General features: G+C 39.8%; 2 protein-coding genes across 9 annotated transcripts in view; both read left to right on the forward strand.

The window, feature by feature from the left end:
- The window catches only part of ldb1a (LIM domain binding 1a), a 37,504-nt gene extending 31,312 nt beyond the window's left edge, over positions 1-6,192 (forward strand). For 3 of the 4 annotated variants that reach the window (XM_061789521.1, XM_061789520.1, XM_061789525.1), the window contains 3 exons: positions 88-211; positions 315-457; positions 2,499-4,647. In XM_061789521.1, the coding sequence (XP_061645505.1) occupies positions 88-211; positions 315-457; positions 2,499-2,714 (483 nt within the window). In that variant the 3' untranslated portion in view covers positions 2,715-4,647. The other variant, XM_061789526.1, reaches the window with a different exon arrangement.
- A 4,258-nt stretch (positions 6,193-10,450) lies between these two features.
- prom2 (prominin 2) overlaps positions 10,451-18,070 on the forward strand; it is a 30,483-nt gene continuing 22,863 nt past the window's right edge. For 3 of the 5 annotated variants that reach the window (XM_061791227.1, XM_061791230.1, XM_061791229.1), the window contains exons 1-3: positions 10,451-10,604; positions 11,684-11,978; positions 17,611-17,669. In XM_061791227.1, coding sequence (XP_061647211.1) covers positions 11,771-11,978; positions 17,611-17,669 — 267 coding nt within the window. In that variant the 5' untranslated portion in view covers positions 10,451-10,604; positions 11,684-11,770. Of the gene's footprint in view, positions 10,605-10,707; positions 10,729-11,683; positions 11,979-17,610; positions 17,670-18,070 lie in introns of all 5 variants that reach the window. The other 2 variants (XM_061791226.1, XM_061791225.1) reach the window with 2 other exon arrangements.

Consider the following 18,070-nt stretch of genomic DNA (forward strand, 5'->3'; position numbering starts at 1 on the left):
GAGGTTCCGCTGTAATGGGCTCAGCAGCACATGTAACAATCAGTCTGTTTTGTTATTAATGAAATCCTAAAATGTTATCCTCTTAAGCTATGTGTGATATTGGAGCCCATGCAAGAACTGATGTCAAGACATAAGACCTACAGTTTGAGCCCCCGAGACTGCCTGAAGACTTGCCTCTTCCAAAAGTGGCAGAGGATGGTAGCACCACCAGGTAAAAAAACAAAACGCAACAAAAAAACTCCACTTTTTAACTTTGTCCAAAAGCGTAGTAGAACTCTTTAAGTTCATGGTCTCCCCTCCATGTGCACTTGTAGCCGAGCCGGCTAGACAAGCGCCCAACAAGCGGCGGAAAAGGAAGGTGTCTGGCGGCAGCACGGTGAGCTCCGGCGGGGGCGGCAATAACAACAGCAACAGCAAAAAGAAGAGTCCAGCCAACAGCTTCTCCCTCTCCAACCAGGTACCAGTTAGCATAGCATCTACTTCACCTTTAGGTGGAGCAGCAAAGGTCCCCTGAAGGTTGCGACGAAGATGGAAGCATAGAGCGCATCTGGAGGTGGGCTTTGTGTTGTGCGGAGGGCAGGGGGAGGGAACGATGAGCGGTCCCAGTCATTGTCATGTTTTTTTGTTTGTTTGTTTTTGTTTAGTTTTTTTGTTTTTGCCATTTTGCCTTGGTCTGACTTCTCGTCAGACTAAGCTTGTCAGTGCACATGAGCCACACATCGTGTTACTTGGTTGGTTGAGACCCGAGGTGGAATTTACCCCATTTTCCTAAATGCTGATTTTTTTTTTCCCACTGCAGAGTACTGCCTCCTCTAGCTTCGTTGGTTAGGGGTGGTCAAAATAGTACAGTGGGAAGCTGTGAAAAACCAAGGCACATTAAACGCATCGCCAAAAACAATAAAGGGAGGAAAAGGGGGAGTCTCTTATACTCACTTTGCAGCATGTAGCCGTTGGCCAGATTAGGGAAAGGCATTTTATTCAAGAGGACACTGAGGGCGGCAAGGAAACGGACCATGTCAGCAAAGTGGAGACTGTGGATTTCAATACTGCTAGAGCTAAGGCACAACAACCGGTTTTGAATGCGGGTTCCAGCCGCATAAATTTTCAAGTATGTTGTGATGACAAATCTGCTCGACTAATGAGCGACCATCAGTGATTTATTTATATGGTATTGACTTGGACCTGGCCCGTGTCCTATCAGCAATATTCACACATTATTACTTGTATTAATAATTAGGGCTGCCACAAACGAGTATTTTTTATAAACTTTTAATAAACTTTGCACTTTGAACCAGCATTGCTGACATTTATATATCCATCCATCCATTTTCTACACCGCTTATCCTTTATGATATTGGAAATTAAAAATAAGGCAATACTATGGCCTTTAACATTTCGAGCGGGAAATGTTTAGTGCCCTTACAAATTATGGAAAAAAAACATGCACAGTGATGTACAATTACAACGACAGAATTACCTTTCATCGGTAAGAGTCTGTATTAATAGCATGGGCTTTGATGTTGACAAAAAAGTAAACCTCATAAAAGACGGTTGAGAAATGAACAAGTTCAGATTTGTTTTCAATGTACGTGTTGCCTTAATGGGAAGATTATTACAATATCAAAGCAAAAAAAAGAGTCCATTATTAAATATATTTTGTAAATTTTGATCATCGACGTAATCGTGACTAGTCGACTAATCTTGGTAGAACCAACAAAGAGGAAACAAAAATAAAGTAGCGTTGAGGAGGGCGTAAAAGACATTTCAATATAAGGGTAAAATGTTGAGTAGGTAAAGAGTGCCATTCGTATTGAACACCAGCAGAAAGCTGGCTGGCTTGACAGCAAACAGCAGCGTGATGGAAGATTCTAGAAGAGGTTCCACAGTCAGGCGAGGATCCTTGCGAGGTTGATGCCGGAGAAAGCAAGGTGGTACACTTCTCAAGATGACAGAAAGAAAGGTCTGCATCACTATTGTCTGACTGTGACAACACAACAGGGCAGGCATCAAGGGCCTTGCCGGCTTTGCTTTCACGTAGTTGCCATCCTACCTGTCAGGACTTTGAAAATTCCCTTGCTGACTTCATGGTTGCTTCATCTTTCTCACAGTTCTGAGGTTTAGGGTTCAAATCTCAGCTGCGGCCTTCCTGCATGGAGTTTGCATGTTCTCTCCTGTGCTTGCGCGGGTTTTCTACGGGTACTGCGGCTTCCTCACACATGTCAAAAACATGCACAAAGACCAAATTGTCCATAGGTGTGAATGTGATTGTGAATGGTTGTCTATATGTTCAAAGTCAGCTGGGATAGGCTCCAGACTCCAGAAGGACAAGTGGTATAGAAAATGGATGGATGGATGTACTTAATGCCCCCCATTTAGGGCTTTTACACACAGTGTGCACTTTGGCCAGAAACATAACACGTGATAGAACGTGTTGTTCCGTCCACCGTCCCCCCTGTATAAAGGGGATAATATGTGCCGGCCCTTACTGTCCCCTTTAGGACGTGATGATGGTGGGAGAACCCACCCTGATGGGAGGGGAGTTTGGTGACGAGGACGAGCGTCTGATCACCCGACTGGAGAACACCCAGGTGGACGGGGCCAACGGCCTGGAGGATGAGGACAGTTTCAGCAGCTCACCAGCGTTGGGGTCACACTCACCCTGGAACAGCAAGCCCCCCTCCAGTCAGGAGAGCAAGAATGACAACTCCCAGTAGTCCCCCCAACAGGCTCTTATTTGAGACAGGAGTTTGCAGGGAAGGCAGTTGTTTTGTTCATTCAAAGATGACAGCTGCGTGACTGAAGAGGGAGGGGTGTTCTTTCGTGGACGAGCCCAGGGTGGGCAAAGTATGGCTTGGGCCACATCTGGCCCTTTGCAGCCTTTAATCCGGCCCGCCAAGCAAGAATATAACCATTTTTTACCCCCAAAAAGTAAAATGCATTTATTTTTGTAATTAATTTATCTCATTAAAAATGTTCTATTTTTTGGTAAATAATAAAAACAAAACTGTTTGTAAAATAAACCATCTATTTATTTAATTTAATAAAAATAAATGTAATTATCCATTCATCCATTCTATGCCACTTATCCTTTCTTGAGGGTCACAGATTAACCGGATCCTATCCCAGCTGACTTGTGGCAAAATTCGCACTACACCCAGGACTGGTCGCCCGCAGTCAGTCGCAGAGCACATATAGAGATGGACAACCATTGACACTCACATTCACACCGTCACTGAGTGGGAACTCAACCCACCCTGTCTGCACCGACGTTAGGCGAAAGTAGTGGTACTTACCCCACCCGTGATGTGACTGATAGTTAATCAATTATAAATCATAAAATATTAATTAATAAAATACATTTTACATAACTTACAAAATATTAGTCTAATAAACAAGTTTATTTTATTAAATGATTGGTTAAGATAATTAAATTTATTATAAAGTAGACGTGCACCAATTAATCAACTATTTTGGTAATCGATTAATCGTTTGGAGACAACTTAAATTTGTCAATCCTTGGAGTTTCAGGCTCTCAAAAGTAAATATTCTCAGATTTCTGTAGTCTTTCATTGAAGCAGAGTGATTATCTTTGTGTTTAATCAAAATAAGACTTTTGCAAACGTCCGCTTTTACTTTGGACAACAATGACAACATTTTTGCCCATTTTTTTGACATTTTATGGACAAACCCAGTAACTGAATCATAAGTAATTATGTTTGCATTTTTTTTGCACCGTTAATTTGAAAAGATGTCCTACTTTTGAATAAAGGGATGGAAATAAAAAAAATATTTTTGTTTTATCTGATTAATTGAAACCATAATCGACAAATGAGCTATTAAAATAATCGTTAGTTTTAGCACCACTATAAACAATAACAATATTTTATTATTATAATAATCTTTTTACATAAAATACAAATATTAGTAAAACAAACCATTTAAAAAAAAAAAAAAGTATTTTATGAAATGGTTAATGGAGCTTTATTAATTTACATTTTAAAATTAGCTTGAATTACTATTTTATTCAAATAAGCTACATGAATATTAGCTGAATAAAGAATTTAGCATTTTTAATTTAAATACAATAATCAAACAGTATTTTAAAATTAACTATTTTATTAAAATCAATGATTTTAAATACACAACTTTTTTTCTTTTTTTTTATTTTTTTTTTATTTAAACGTCTATAAACGACCTGGCCCATGTCCTGTGTTGAAACTCAAACGTGGCCCTTGAGTATGAAGTTTGCCCACCCCTGGACTACTGCAGACAGTCACATGCTGCTTCACATTGCACATGCTCAGTGGTGCTCAAGCCCAGCCCTCGTCTGCTCAGGTGCACCCGGTGGCGGCCGCGTGTGTTTAGTGTGTGTGCGCCCACTGTGGCGTTTCAGCCACAGTCGCCCCGTAGTCCCGAGCGCTCGTCATGACCGCCGTGTTCCGTGGGTTCTTGTTCCAACCTCGGGTCTCTGGGGCGTGTCCTCCTCGACAGCGGCCCCCTTCGCTGCTTCTGTTGTGCTCATGTCACAGGAAAAAGAAATGTCAATTTTTTTTTTGTTTGTTTGTGTTGCAGGCTGCAGAAAAAGTGTGTGCATTCTTTTAAGTATCAAAATTCCTCATCCGCTTCATAAAACTCAATTATTTGTTTTTGTAGGACCTGGTTGGAACAAAAACCTGTACAGTGCCGGAGCTTGAGGACCGGAGTTGAGAACCACTACGCAATCTCTAACACGCACACACACACACGCACGCACACACACACACACACACACACACACACACACGCACGCACGCACGCGCACACACACACAGACACAAACTCACTCACATGCACACGCTTTCATATAACATGCAACATTTGGGTACAGCAGCAAGGTGGTACGCAGCATGTCTGGACCAGATTCGACACAAGTGTGTTTTCATTTTTTTATCTTTTTTTTGTATTTTTTTTTTATGTAAACAAAAAATACCCCAGAAATATTCTTTGCACTGTTTTCACAATTAACTTCCATCTATCTTTCTTAACTGTTATTTTTTTTCTCTCCCTCATTTTTGCTGATGTAAGAAGTGTAAACCATCTGAACCCTCATGTATAAATATTTGCTGTTAGACCCTTCTTCTTGTGATGGTAGTAATGTGAGTTGATATAGAATCCTCCATCTCATGTCACACTGTCAATCAATCGAAGGCCAGTGATTTGAATGCTTTGCCAACATTGTGGATGGTAGGGGTGGGGATCCTTTGGCCAATGGGATGCATTTCTAAAAAAACAAATACCAGCACAACCTTGGAGGATTTAACAAAAACACTTTATGAAAAAATGCTCATAATGATGAACATTTTTTTTTTTGATGGTTGTAACATATTCTTTCATTTGGTGGACATTTTCGGGTCCCCGACAGGCAAAAGGTTCTCCAACCCCGCAGTATGACATCAAGGCCTGCTATGTGTGCATTGTCTTGTCATCTTCAACTCTACCTGGGGGCTGCTCTCTTGTAACAGAGAACAGAAAATGTCTAAAATTTGCTACTCGAATATTTTAACACATTTTGACACCATTGTAAAATAAGGAAGATGAAAGAAAAAAAAACTTTTGTATTAAGTTTCCCAGAACTGTTTTTAATCTCAATTAAAGAAAGCTGCAGACCAAGGAGCTCCATGTAAAGAATCTCTAGATATCAACTCCACTGCGCTGTTTGGATTTAATGAAGAATCATTTTGTTGGCTTTACTTCTCATGTTTGTGTCTGTGCTTGTATATTTTTAGCTAGTCCTTTCAGTAAACGTTATTCTGTGTATCCCTCTCCTAGAACTATAAAAATCTCATTCTAATGTAAAGAGATAAAAAGCCTAAGTTTTCCAATGTGATTTTTTTTGAATGCTACAATCACAGATCCAATAATTCTGGCTTCATTTTAGCAAACTGTATTTATTTTTCTATGTACTAAAATGTCGTAGACAGTCCAATCCACCTGTACAGTGCTCATGAATAACCAGTGGAGTTTTTTTTTAAGGGCATCTTGGTCAGTAAATGCTCAGAGAGATCTTTTTTTTGTCATGACGCGCCCAAGTTAATCCAGTCTCATTATTTACACAATAAAAAAAATAAAAAAAAACTTTTATTTGCTGTTGTAGGTTTTCAGTCCATCTGAATCATGTATCAGATGTTTAAATTAAAGAATCGGACAACTTCATTTTATGAGTCTTTATTTACTCTTCATGTTCACAAATGTTTAAAAATTACATCCATTTTAGTAGTGGGATTTTGTCATCATGAACAGTGGGATAATGTGGCACCTGTGTCTAGTATTGTGGTTACTCTTATTACTTATGATCAAATCAAGGGGTACTGCATCACTCTACAAGGGGGTCCTCTGTTTACGGCGGGCCCTAAGTATGGCATTCGACCATTTTCTGCCATACTTTGTTTTATATTTATGTATGTGAAGTTTTTCATACAAATATTTACTGTAATTATTCTTAGTGTAGGTTATTGACATTCTCAAAAGTGTGGTATGTGAGGAACCACTGAATTGAATGTTTAAACTGCATGTTACTGGGTCTTTTTCTTCTGTCTTTTTTAAAAATCCAGTACATTTGTTAAGTACAGTTCAGTTGTATTTAACATTTAAATACAACCCCAATTCCAATTAAGTTGGGACTTTGTGTTAAACAAACAGAATGCAATGATTTGCAAATCATGTTCAACCTATATTTAATTGAATACACTACAAAGACAAGATATTTAATGTTCAAACTGATAAACCTTATTGTTTTTAGCAAATAATCATTAACTTGGAATTTTATGGCTGCAACATGTTCCAAAAAAGCTGGGACAGGTGGCAAAAAGACTGAGAAAGTTGAGGAATGCTCATCAAACACCTGTTTTGAACATCCCACAGGTGAACAGGCTAATTGGGAACAGGTGGATGCCATGATTGGGTATAAAAGGAGCTTCCCTGAATTGCTCAGTTATTCACAAGATGGGGCGAGGTTCACCTCTTTGTGAACAAGTGCGTGAGAAAATAGTCGGAAGAGTTTAAGGACAATGTTCCTCAATGTACAATTGCAAGGAATTTAGGGATTTCATCATCTACGGTCCATAATATCATCTAAAGGTTCAGAGAATCTGGAGAAATCACTGCATGTAAGCGGCAAGGCCGAAAACCAACATTGAATGCCTGTGACCTTCGATCCCTAAGGCGGCACTGCATCAAAAACCGACATCAATGTGTAAAGGATATCACCACATGGGCTCAGGAACACTTCAGAAAACCAATGTCAGTAAATACAGTTCGGCGCTACATCCGTAAGTGCAACTTGAAACTCTACTATGCAAAGCAAAAGCCATTTATCAACAACACCCAGAAACGCCGCCGGCTTCTCTGGGCCTGAGCTCATCTAAGCTGGACTGATGCAAAGTGGAAAAGTATTCTGCGGTCCGACGAGTCCTTATTTGAAATTGTTTTTGGAAATTGTGGACGTCGTGTCCTCCGGGCCAAAGAGGAAAAGAACTATCTGGACTGTTATGGACGCAAAGTTCAAAAGCCAGCATCTGCGATGGTATGGGGCTGTGTTAGTACCAATGGCATGGGGAACTTACACATCTGTGAAGGCACCATTAATGCTGAAAGGTACATACAGGTTTTGGAGAAACATATGCTGCCATCCAAGCAATGTCTTTTTCATGGACGACCCTGCTTATTTCAGCAAGACAAAACCAAACCACATTCTGCACGTGTTACAACAGCGTGGCTTCGTAGTAAATGAGTGCGGGTATTAGACTGGCCTGCCTGCAGTCCAGACCTGTCTCCCATTGAAAATGTGTGGCGCATTATGAATCGTAAAATACGACAACGGAGACCCCGGACTGTTGAACAGCTGAAGCTGTACATCAAGCAAGAATGGGAAATAATTCCACCTACAAAGCTTCAACAATTAGTGTCCTCAGTTCCCAAACGTTTATTGAATGTTGTTAAAATAAAAGGTGAGGCAACACAGTGGTAAACATGACCCTGTCCCAGCTTTTTTGGAACGTGTTGCAGCCATAAAATTCTAAGTTAATGATTATTTGCTAAAAACAGTCAAGTTTATCAGTTTGAACATTGAATATATTGTCTTTGTATTGTATTCATTTAAATATAGGTTGAACGTGATTTGCAAATTATTGTATTTTGTTTTTATTTATGTTTAACACAACGTCCCAACTTCATTGGAATTGGGGTTGTACAAAACAGGCGCATTTAACCTTTTAGAACTGTTTTTTAGGTACATGTAATTTTTATTTGTCCTATTCTAGTTTAGTTTTTTTTTCCCCCAGGTAGGTTTCTTTTCATATAAGCATAGTGTAAATGTGAAGCAAAGCCTCTGCCTAACAGTTCTGAGGAACCGGGTTCAAACCCGGCCTCGCCTGTGTGGAGTTTGAATGTTCTCCCTGTCCCTGCGTGGGTTTTCTCCAGGTACTCCGGTTTCCTCGCACATCCCCAAAACATGCGTGGTAGGTTAATTGACGACTCTAAATTGCCCGTAAGTGTGAATGTGAGTATGAATGGTTGTTTGTTTATATGTGCCCTGCGATTGGCTGGCGACCAGTTCAGGGTGTGCCCCGCCTCTCGCCTAGAGTTAGCTGGGATGGGCTCTAGCAGGCCCGCGACCCGAGTGAGGATTTATAAAAAACATTTGGATGAATACGTAGATCGACTACTAACTTTTTTTTTTTATGTTAGTTGGTCAGTATGCTGGTAACACTATAGTATATCATTATTATTATATTTAAACATCGTCGTGACCTGATGACCCCTTGTTTGTCATTGTCTTGCTACCTTGAAAGCCCTCCTAGGAGTAAAAAGAAATGTCACTGTCCGCGTCGGTCAAGAAAACAAAACAACACACGAAGGTAGTTTTAAGTAGATAACAAAGCAACACGTTATTATCACAAACACGGAACAAACAATGCGAGAAGAGACGCGTTCTTTGTCATATTCACTGATTTATTCCATTAGCGTCTGCATAGATAGGACGTCTTTGGAGGACGATTTTGCTATTGCTTGGCTAGTAGCTACGTAAACAATATCAGTCGATAAACATACTCAGATATTACACGTCAGTATGGCTTCTCAAGAGGTGGCGCAGCAGATGTGAGTATGACAAATGACACAGCATTGACGAAACAAACGGCAAATCTGTGCATTTCCCTCCTCAACTACAACTTCACAGCGGGATGTCTTAAATGTTGAGTTCGGGTATTTTCGGGTTTTACCAAACGACTCGCCGAGTGTAGAAGGTTTTCATGGATACTGGGAACAGACAAAATCTCACTAGAACCGCAGTTTCAATCTTCCTTTAATGACAATCAGTTTAGATAACTGTCAATTCTTATAGTGACTTATATCATTTATTATTATTATTATTATTTAATGTTGAATAAAAAAGGAATTTGCAATACATGTGTATGAGAGTTTAAAAAAAAATAAAAAATCATAATCTATGCTCATTTTAAAATTGGATTACGTGTAAGAACATTATCATTGTTTAATAAAATAAAAAGTAAGCTTATCTTTATGTCAAATGATTCATGCGTCATTTAATTCAATCATTTATGCATATTCATTCATTTTCCAAACAGCTTATCCTCATTAGGGTCGTGCTGGAGCCTCTCCCAGCGGACTCTGGGCGAGAGGTGAGGTACACCCTGAACTGGTCCCCAGCCAATCGCAGGGCACATATAAACAAACAACCATTCACACTCACTTTTCACACCTACGGGCAATTTAGAGTCTTCAAATAACCTACCATGCATGTTTTTGGCATGTGGTAGGAAACCGGAATACCCGGAGAAAACCCATGCAGGCACGGGGAGAACAGCCTTGGAGGGGCCTCGCACAGGGCGCGAATTAAGCTAGCACCACACCTGACTTGCAGCACTGGACTGCATGATATAGCTGATTTGGAGCGGTTCTCTAGGACAGCGGTCCCCAGCCTTTTTTGCACCACGGTCCAGTTTTATGTAAAAACATTTTGAGATACGGAGCCCGCCACCTAGTCAGCAGCTAATGCGCATACTCGGTTGCCGTCGCCGCCTCACGAGTGGCACTGTGTGGGGGGACTTTCTTCGCCACAAAGGCTCGCACCTGAGCTCAACTAAACAAAGAAAGGAATTAATTCATGAAGTGATTCGTTCAGTATGTTCACTGAAGTTATTTTGGTTTTTTTCGTTGCAAATCCGCACCACTTATGTGCACCCCTGGTTATACGATCTGTCTACATGCGTTGCTGCCCCGTTGTATTCAATCCATTGCTTATAGGGTTACAGCACCACAACATAGACATTTTTTTAGCCAACATAGACACTTTTTAACGTGAGCATTAAACTAGTGGACTGAAAGGCTAAGCTGCCCCAGGGCACTGCGGGGGAGTATGTTGGAAAACAATGTGTGTATTTACTTCCTTCACACCATTCTCTATGACTTCACTCATCTTTCCTTCACCTTCCTCCCAGTGGCAGCGCTGCTCTTTGGGGGAGCGCCCGCCCAGTCAACTTGACAACCGGCAGACCATACAGTATCGCAGAAGTGTCGCATATCAGGAGATTACTGAGCTGTGGAAGGTGAGTCTCTGTTCTATTTTTTGTGTCTTTTGCACTGCTTCATTTACATTACATTGAATTTATTAATCAACGCAGTGATTTCTATTCACTTCTCTGATTCCAGGGTTTCCTGTAACTGCACATAGTAGGAGTGTTCATTTGTTCCTCTATTAAGTAAAATGTACTGTACAGGATTTGACACAAAGTCATCCAAAACGTGGAAAATGCCACCAAAATCCTCCAAACGTTTGACAAGTTTGACAATTATTATATATGTCTGGCCTGTAGTCCATATCAGGATGGATATTAAGGAGATAAATTTCATTTTAATTAGTGATCCTGATGTAAAACTACTAATAGGTACATCTCAACAAATTAGAGTATGGTAGAAAAGTCAATTTATTTCAGTACTCACACATTATATAGATTCATTAAGCAAATTCCTGCCTAAAAAACTACAGTAAAAATGATTATCATTGTTGATTGTTTCTTCATTGTTGCATAATGTAGTTTCTGGAGATCAAAATTATACGTTTAAATATATGAAATATTTGATTGAGTGTTGTGCATCTATATAATATGACTTTCACTTTTTCAATTGAAGAAACATTAAGCTTTGACACTATTCTAATTTATTGAAATGTGTCTGTGAGTGGCTTGGCGACCAGTCCAGAGTGAACCCTGGCTCTCGTCCGAAGTCAGCTGGGATAGGCTCCAGCCCATCTGTGACCCAAAGTCAGGATAAGTGTGTAGAAAATGGATGGATGGATATTTAAATGTAATCGTTCATATTTGATTTGAGATTAAGCATCTAAATGCTTTGCTGTGTCTAGCTGGAATGAAACCAGTTTGTAATTGTAGAGGCGTGCTGGTGTTTTAGGTGTACACAGCATTTCATTGTGTTTACACTAGGAACACAGAACCATACCTGGCATCATGTATATTTCCTGTTATCCGCCAGTACTGTTTAAAAGTCCATACTTTCTAGTGGCACTAATAAGAAATGAGCATTACACAATTAGCTTTTTTAGACAAGCCCGACTGCCTGTTTTTTTTTTTTTACTCATGCATAGATTTACCCTGTGTGATGCTGGTTGCAGGTGAGACACTGCCCATCTAGGAACCCCTGATGTAAGCGCCCTTGACCAATCAGCAAGACTTCATGTATTGGCGCTAGGGCCAGGAGCATGTGGCAAGGCATGGCTGCAGTGTTGAGGGCCGCAGTAGGACTATGGCTTCTGGGGACTTGCACAGCCGAGTTAGAATGCCGACCATATAACCCAACGGACATGCCCCAGTTTGTGTTCTACGACTTGTCTGACCATACCACCGGCTTCATGGCTGCAACGGTTAATGGCTTCCTCGGTATGATCCAGCCCAACCCCTTTCCTAAAGGTTAGTATTGCTTTATAGGAGCCTTAAACAAGTTAAACAATTAGAAATTTGATCACAATTTTGGGGGAAAATATACTTGTAAAGTTGCACAAAACTTAGCCGAGAACTCAGTTCAGCAAACAACAAATGATTTGGGGTATTTTCAACAATTATTACCTACCTACCTACTTTGAGAAAAAAAGTCCTCGAGTTTACTTAATTCCAACTTGTACATTGGTTGCACATGACTTAAATGTGATCAAAGTACCCTGAAAAAAAGTCCTTTGAATACTTATTTTGAATATCCATCCATCCCTCCATAGGCGTCAGCATGCCTGCGACCCTAGTGTGAATGACACATAAAATGTGTTAAAGTAACATACAGAATATTATTTTTGAGGAAAACATGGGAAAATTGTCAGTTTACCATGTATTAATCATGTGCAACTGACATTTTTTTCATGGTGCTTTTATTGTCAATTTTTCAATATGCCTAACACATACAAAAGGATTGAAATTACGGTACTCAAGGGCCTGCGGTGCTACAAAAGACATAATAACATCAATATAAAAAGCTAAATAAAACTATGGTATAAACAGTATAAAACGTAATAATTGAATGTGCAAATATCAAAGCTCAGAGAACCAAGGCAAATAAGACATATATAAATTAGATGACAAAACCCCAATGCTGGTAAAGTGGCTGTTGTGACCCTCAGTGTCCCTACCTACCTAACTACCTACCTAGCTACCTACCTATGTAACATCCTTTCTACTTTCCTACTTAGCAAGCCACTTTTCCTGGTGAAAGCTTTCGATACCAACACTTTTTCCCGCCGGGAAGATTTCAACACCCACACTGCCAGTCAAAGGGTGCAACACACTTTCCCTGCTTTTTTCTAACAATGCGCAACATGGTACGCTACGGCATCACATTGAATTATTACAAGAATTATGTTAATGCAACTTCCATCATTTCGTTGTGGTTCCTTGGCTGATAAATTGAAAATTGTAATGTCAAAGTCCAGCTTCACCTCAAACTATGTCTATAAGCATAGGTTTTTTTTCTTTTTGCGATGGTTATTTGTTAATTTAGTTGGAGTTGTTTTTTTTCCTCATTTTCATTAATATCCAAAATGGATGTATAAAGGAATACGGTTGTGGATAAAATCTTCCCAGTTTTATACTAAGAGTACTGTATTAATGTTCCTACAAAGTAATAAAGGATCATAAGGAAGTAGAGATCGGGGTACGAGTGTAATAAGATTTTTATTTTAATCTTGCCTGTGTTTTTTAAAACATTTTTTTACATCACTCTACATGTTTGAAATAGAATTCAATAATAATTCAATTCAATGCAATCTATTCAGACTTTCAGTACTGAACAACAACCATTTCCATATCAGGGCAAAGGATGGACATTGAATGAATTTGATTTGAATGAATTTGACCTGTGCAGTGGATAAGGTTAATAAGTAGGTTGCCTGGAATTCTCAATTTTTTTCCCCCAAGTTAATATTTCACCTTAATGTGCTCCTTTGTTGGTTTTAGGTCCGACAGGGGCAGTTTTTGATTGTGGTGTTTTTGTTCCTTCTCAGATGACTCCATAAACACTTTCATATCAGAGAACAACATTTTTTTAAGTAGTCACAAAGCAAATATTCACAGCATAAATAGTGTATGCATCACATCAGAAGATGCAGGATTACAGACTTTATTCAACAAAGGGAGCACGCTGACGTGAAAAAAACGACTACTAATAGATAGTGACGTGACAGAAGTTCAACACAAAAACCATCTAGCGGACAGGTACTTAAAGACGGACGGTGGACAGGAAGCCACAGGAGGAAAACACTAAAATTAACTAGGAGAACAAACTAACTTACGCAAGGAAGAGGAACAAGAAAAGAAAAACACAGTAGTACTTACTAGAAAAACAGCAGGCAAAAATAGCTCTTGGCAGGACAGAACGAAAGTTGGAATGCACGAGAATGTAACAAAGCTGGCAAGGTAATGGCAACAAGCAATGTACAATTTCTCTGCTTTTTCCTCCTGCGTCTCCCATGCTTAAATACACTGCTAATGACAAATCACTAGCAGCTACATTGGGGGAGACTCTGCCTACCTACCAGCATTCAGGGACTGCAACACAAAGGAAAATTCCACACAGGAAACAAAACAAGATATGACATTCGAATGAAAATATTAGTGGTGATCAGTGATGCCGGTAACACGTTACTCCCAAAATGTGATCCAGTGACGTCACAAGTAATCTAACACGTTACTTTTTATATTAGAGTCAGATATCATATAGATATCAGTAGTGTGTGTGTGTGTGTGTGTGTGTATATATATATATATATATATATATATATATATACATATACACACACTATCTCAGTAGTCAGTTACTTTGATGCCAATAGTTACTTTTTTATTCACGAGAACCAGAGCTTAACATGCTTTTGCCTTCTATTCTATTGATCGTCAGACAACAGATATTTATTATTAACAAACTACAGTGCTTGGGAACATGAGGCATGTCAATAACCAGGATACTTAAATCAGTCACGGTGCATGTCATAAGTGAAGAGCAATTTTCAGCCTTTGTTTTATCCATCCATCCATTTGCTGAGCCGCTTATCCTCACAAAGGTCGCGGGCATGCTGGAGAACCTCAGAACCGTGAGGCAGATGCTCTAACCAGTCGATCACCGTGCCACCGCCTTTGTTTTGGTAATGACTAATAAAACAGACAAAACACACTATATTCTTAAATATCCATAACTAAAATGCACACAATGACTAACTACAATATCGAAAAAAGGCGAACTATTTATAAACGGAGCTGTCTGGGGCAATGACGTCACGTGACGTGTTGCACGTTTTCCGCACATAGTCAACTCACGTGTGCCCAAGTAGCCAGCGGCGCTAACACAATGGACGGTGACGACTCTGATGAGGGATTGGCATACTTAAACTGGAAATACAGTCACCACTTCCAAGTGTTTCTAAAGAGGACAATACTAAGGTTCATTGTACAATATGCGCGTGCACACAAACACACACACACTTGCCTTCATGAACACACACACAATCGGCAGGCTTGCTACAGTCTGCTATCTATCTATCTATCTATCTATCTATCTATCTATCTATCTATCTATCTATCTATCTATCTATCTATCTATCTATCTATCTATCTATCTATCTATCAGTTAAGAGTCTTTAAAGAAGTGTACTGAAAAAGGTGCGCTTGTTTATATTTAGGTGGCTATTTGGCATGTCAAGTCTGCTCTAAGTTGCTCATTTAATGTGGCTTCAACTACACTCATGTTTGTTATTGTTTCCTGTTGATGACATCATTCTGTAACTTGTGTGGCGTACATTGGCAAGTAATGGGTACGGTTAAGCTAATGCTTTTTTTGTACCTGTACCTGCTCCACCAAACAAAGGGTGAAACAATCGTTGTATATGTTAACCATTAAGTGTGAGACAATGCAAAAGCTGGGAAGTATTTTTATTTTAGATACACTGGGTTTTAGCCCACAGATAAACTCCCTCGCTTGGTTTCCTTCTAAAGGCCCCTCCTCTCCTTCCCCCCACGCCACGAGGGTGGGCGAGCCTCACAGGCTCAGCCTGGCAAAACCTTCTCAGCCGCTTCAACACTCGCCAGGCCAAAAAGAGCCTCCTCTGCAGGACTCCTCAACCACGCTTCTCAGAGCGTAAGAGTTGAGTCGCCAGTGAGTTGGTCCAGGCAGGAAGAATTTTCGTGCACAATTTCCCCTCTGAGGGCGTGGCAAACAATCTTCTTGTGCTTTGGTCCCCTGCAATTTTTTTCATTTCCCTTTTTTTTTTTTTTTTTTTTTTAAATCAACCTGTCGGCATCCTGTCAAGGCATCGGAACGTGAGCACACCTTGCTGCTTACCAAGTACAAATTAGTGCATAATAATTTAGGATTAAATTTACGATCACAAAGATTTCCAATTTTATCATCGCTCAACACGCATCAACTCATTTCATGCTCATATCACAAGTTCAGCCATCTGTCTGTAGTGTATATTGGTTTCGGATAAAAGCTTAAGTAAATTGGATAAGGAAAGTCGGGAGTTAAGATGCCTGCGTCTACTTCCGGTTTAGTTCGATGTATGTCGAAGGCTATAATTACTCTCTTAGTTTTGAAAAGGGGCACCATGTCTCTTTATATATGTAAATTTTAGAAAAAGTGACATAAACCTCGATTAATCTGTGTACTCTGGAAGGTTGCTACACGAATTAAAAAAGAGTTCTCGATTATAATGGTTTCACTATTAAACTGTAACACACACAAAACACAACAGGAAGTGCAATTTTATGGAAAATTTAATTACATCTAAAAGGGAAGCTACAGGGAAAACAATGCAGAGGGGCTTGACTATGAAAAGAAAATAATAATAATGGTAATAGAAAGGAAAATAGGGATACGTAAAGAAAAATAGAACATCGTGTGTTGCTGGACTAAAAATGAGCCTGAATAGGTTACAGCGTGTTGAGCTAGTACAAAATTGGAACTTGTTTGAAGTTGGTATTTTACCCCAAGATTAGTAGGCACTAATTTTATACATTCTGGCAATGATTGCTATCCTCTGCTCACAACCGTAGATCAGTTGGAATCTGGGAGTGGTCTGTCTCCGAGCATCTCAGGAAGAAAGGAGGCTGGTTTAGTTGAAGAAGATGCACAAAAAGTAAAAACAAAAAAAGGGCAAAGAAGTTGTTCTTCACACGTCCGGTGGGGTAATGCGACTTTTTCTCTTCCTGACTTTTTATGGGTCCGCTGGCAACTCAGAGAGCTCATGCTTGGCTGCAAGCGTACCTTGTACTCTTCGTAGCAGATTCTCTGATTGCCTGGCGGTGAATAAGTAGGCCGAGAAGCCAAGTCGCCATCACAGGCTCGCGTTGGCCAAACTTCGCTTTCGAACAAAGAAAAGGGGAAGGGAAGGGGAGGGGAGGCAGCATGGCGGAGCCGTGCTTGGGTAACTTTCAGCATGAAGAAAACGAGGGAGAAGGCGGAAGTCGAAGGGTTAAATACCCAGGGGGTGTGTCTAAGCGACGGGAAGTGGAGAAGACCACACCCATTGGCTTGAATTTCGTCGACAGTTTTGGCCCGTAAAAAGGGGTTTAAAAATCATATATTCATCTAAAATACTCCCAACTTTGTACTCTCCCACGCTTATGAAAGAAACATAATAACAAACGATTGTTATAATTCTGGCACAGGCTCTAAACTAATGTTCTTGGCACAATCGGTTTTACAGGTTATCAAATACAATGGGACATTCAGAAGGAGCAAATCCGGGAGGCAACCTGTAAAAACGCAATTACACAGGCATCATGGTATACATTTAAATATTCCTGAAGGTTTGTTCTGTTTGTTATAAGCGTCGGGTTTCAATGTCATTTTAATGTCCACAGGCATTGTTCAGCAGACATCAATCACTTTAGTTGCCGACCCCCCTTTCAAAATTAATTAAGTTTTTATCCAAACCAATATACGCTACACTTGTACTCATCCCTTTTTGAAACGCTGCGATTCCTAGTCTGGAATAACTTGTGCATTGAACTGTGATTTAAAAAAAAAAAAAAAAGTTTTCACAATCCCCTCTGCTTGTTCTAGATCTGATCAAGACAGCAATACTGTCTGAGGCGTTAACAGACGACGCTTTTATTAAAGAAGTGAGTAAAGGTTTATTTTTAAATAACAAAACATAGGAAAAACCTTGACCTGCTTTCCTCGTGCTGTTCCTCCAGGTGGTAACCCGAGTCTTTAATCTTGTGTGAATGTCCACAAAGAAAAAGTGTTTATGGATGTCTTTTTTGTTTCCCACGAGGGCCCTCCACTGATCACATAGCAGGAAACATTTTGCTTTTGCATTTCTGGGCTCTACTGAGAGAAAACATTTTACACGAAAGCATAGATAGTAAACAAGTTTTTTTGGAACTCTATTTATTTATTTATTTATTATATTTTAAGAAATGTACCTATCTAAACAAAATATTGATGCCTGCCTGCTTACCTAGCTACCATAAAGCTCTCAAAAGTAGCTAGGCTACCAACCTACCTGTATAAAATGTTA

This window comes from Phyllopteryx taeniolatus, chromosome 11, assembly GCF_024500385.1.
Source record: "Phyllopteryx taeniolatus isolate TA_2022b chromosome 11, UOR_Ptae_1.2, whole genome shotgun sequence".
NCBI lineage: Eukaryota > Metazoa > Chordata > Actinopteri > Syngnathiformes > Syngnathidae > Phyllopteryx > Phyllopteryx taeniolatus.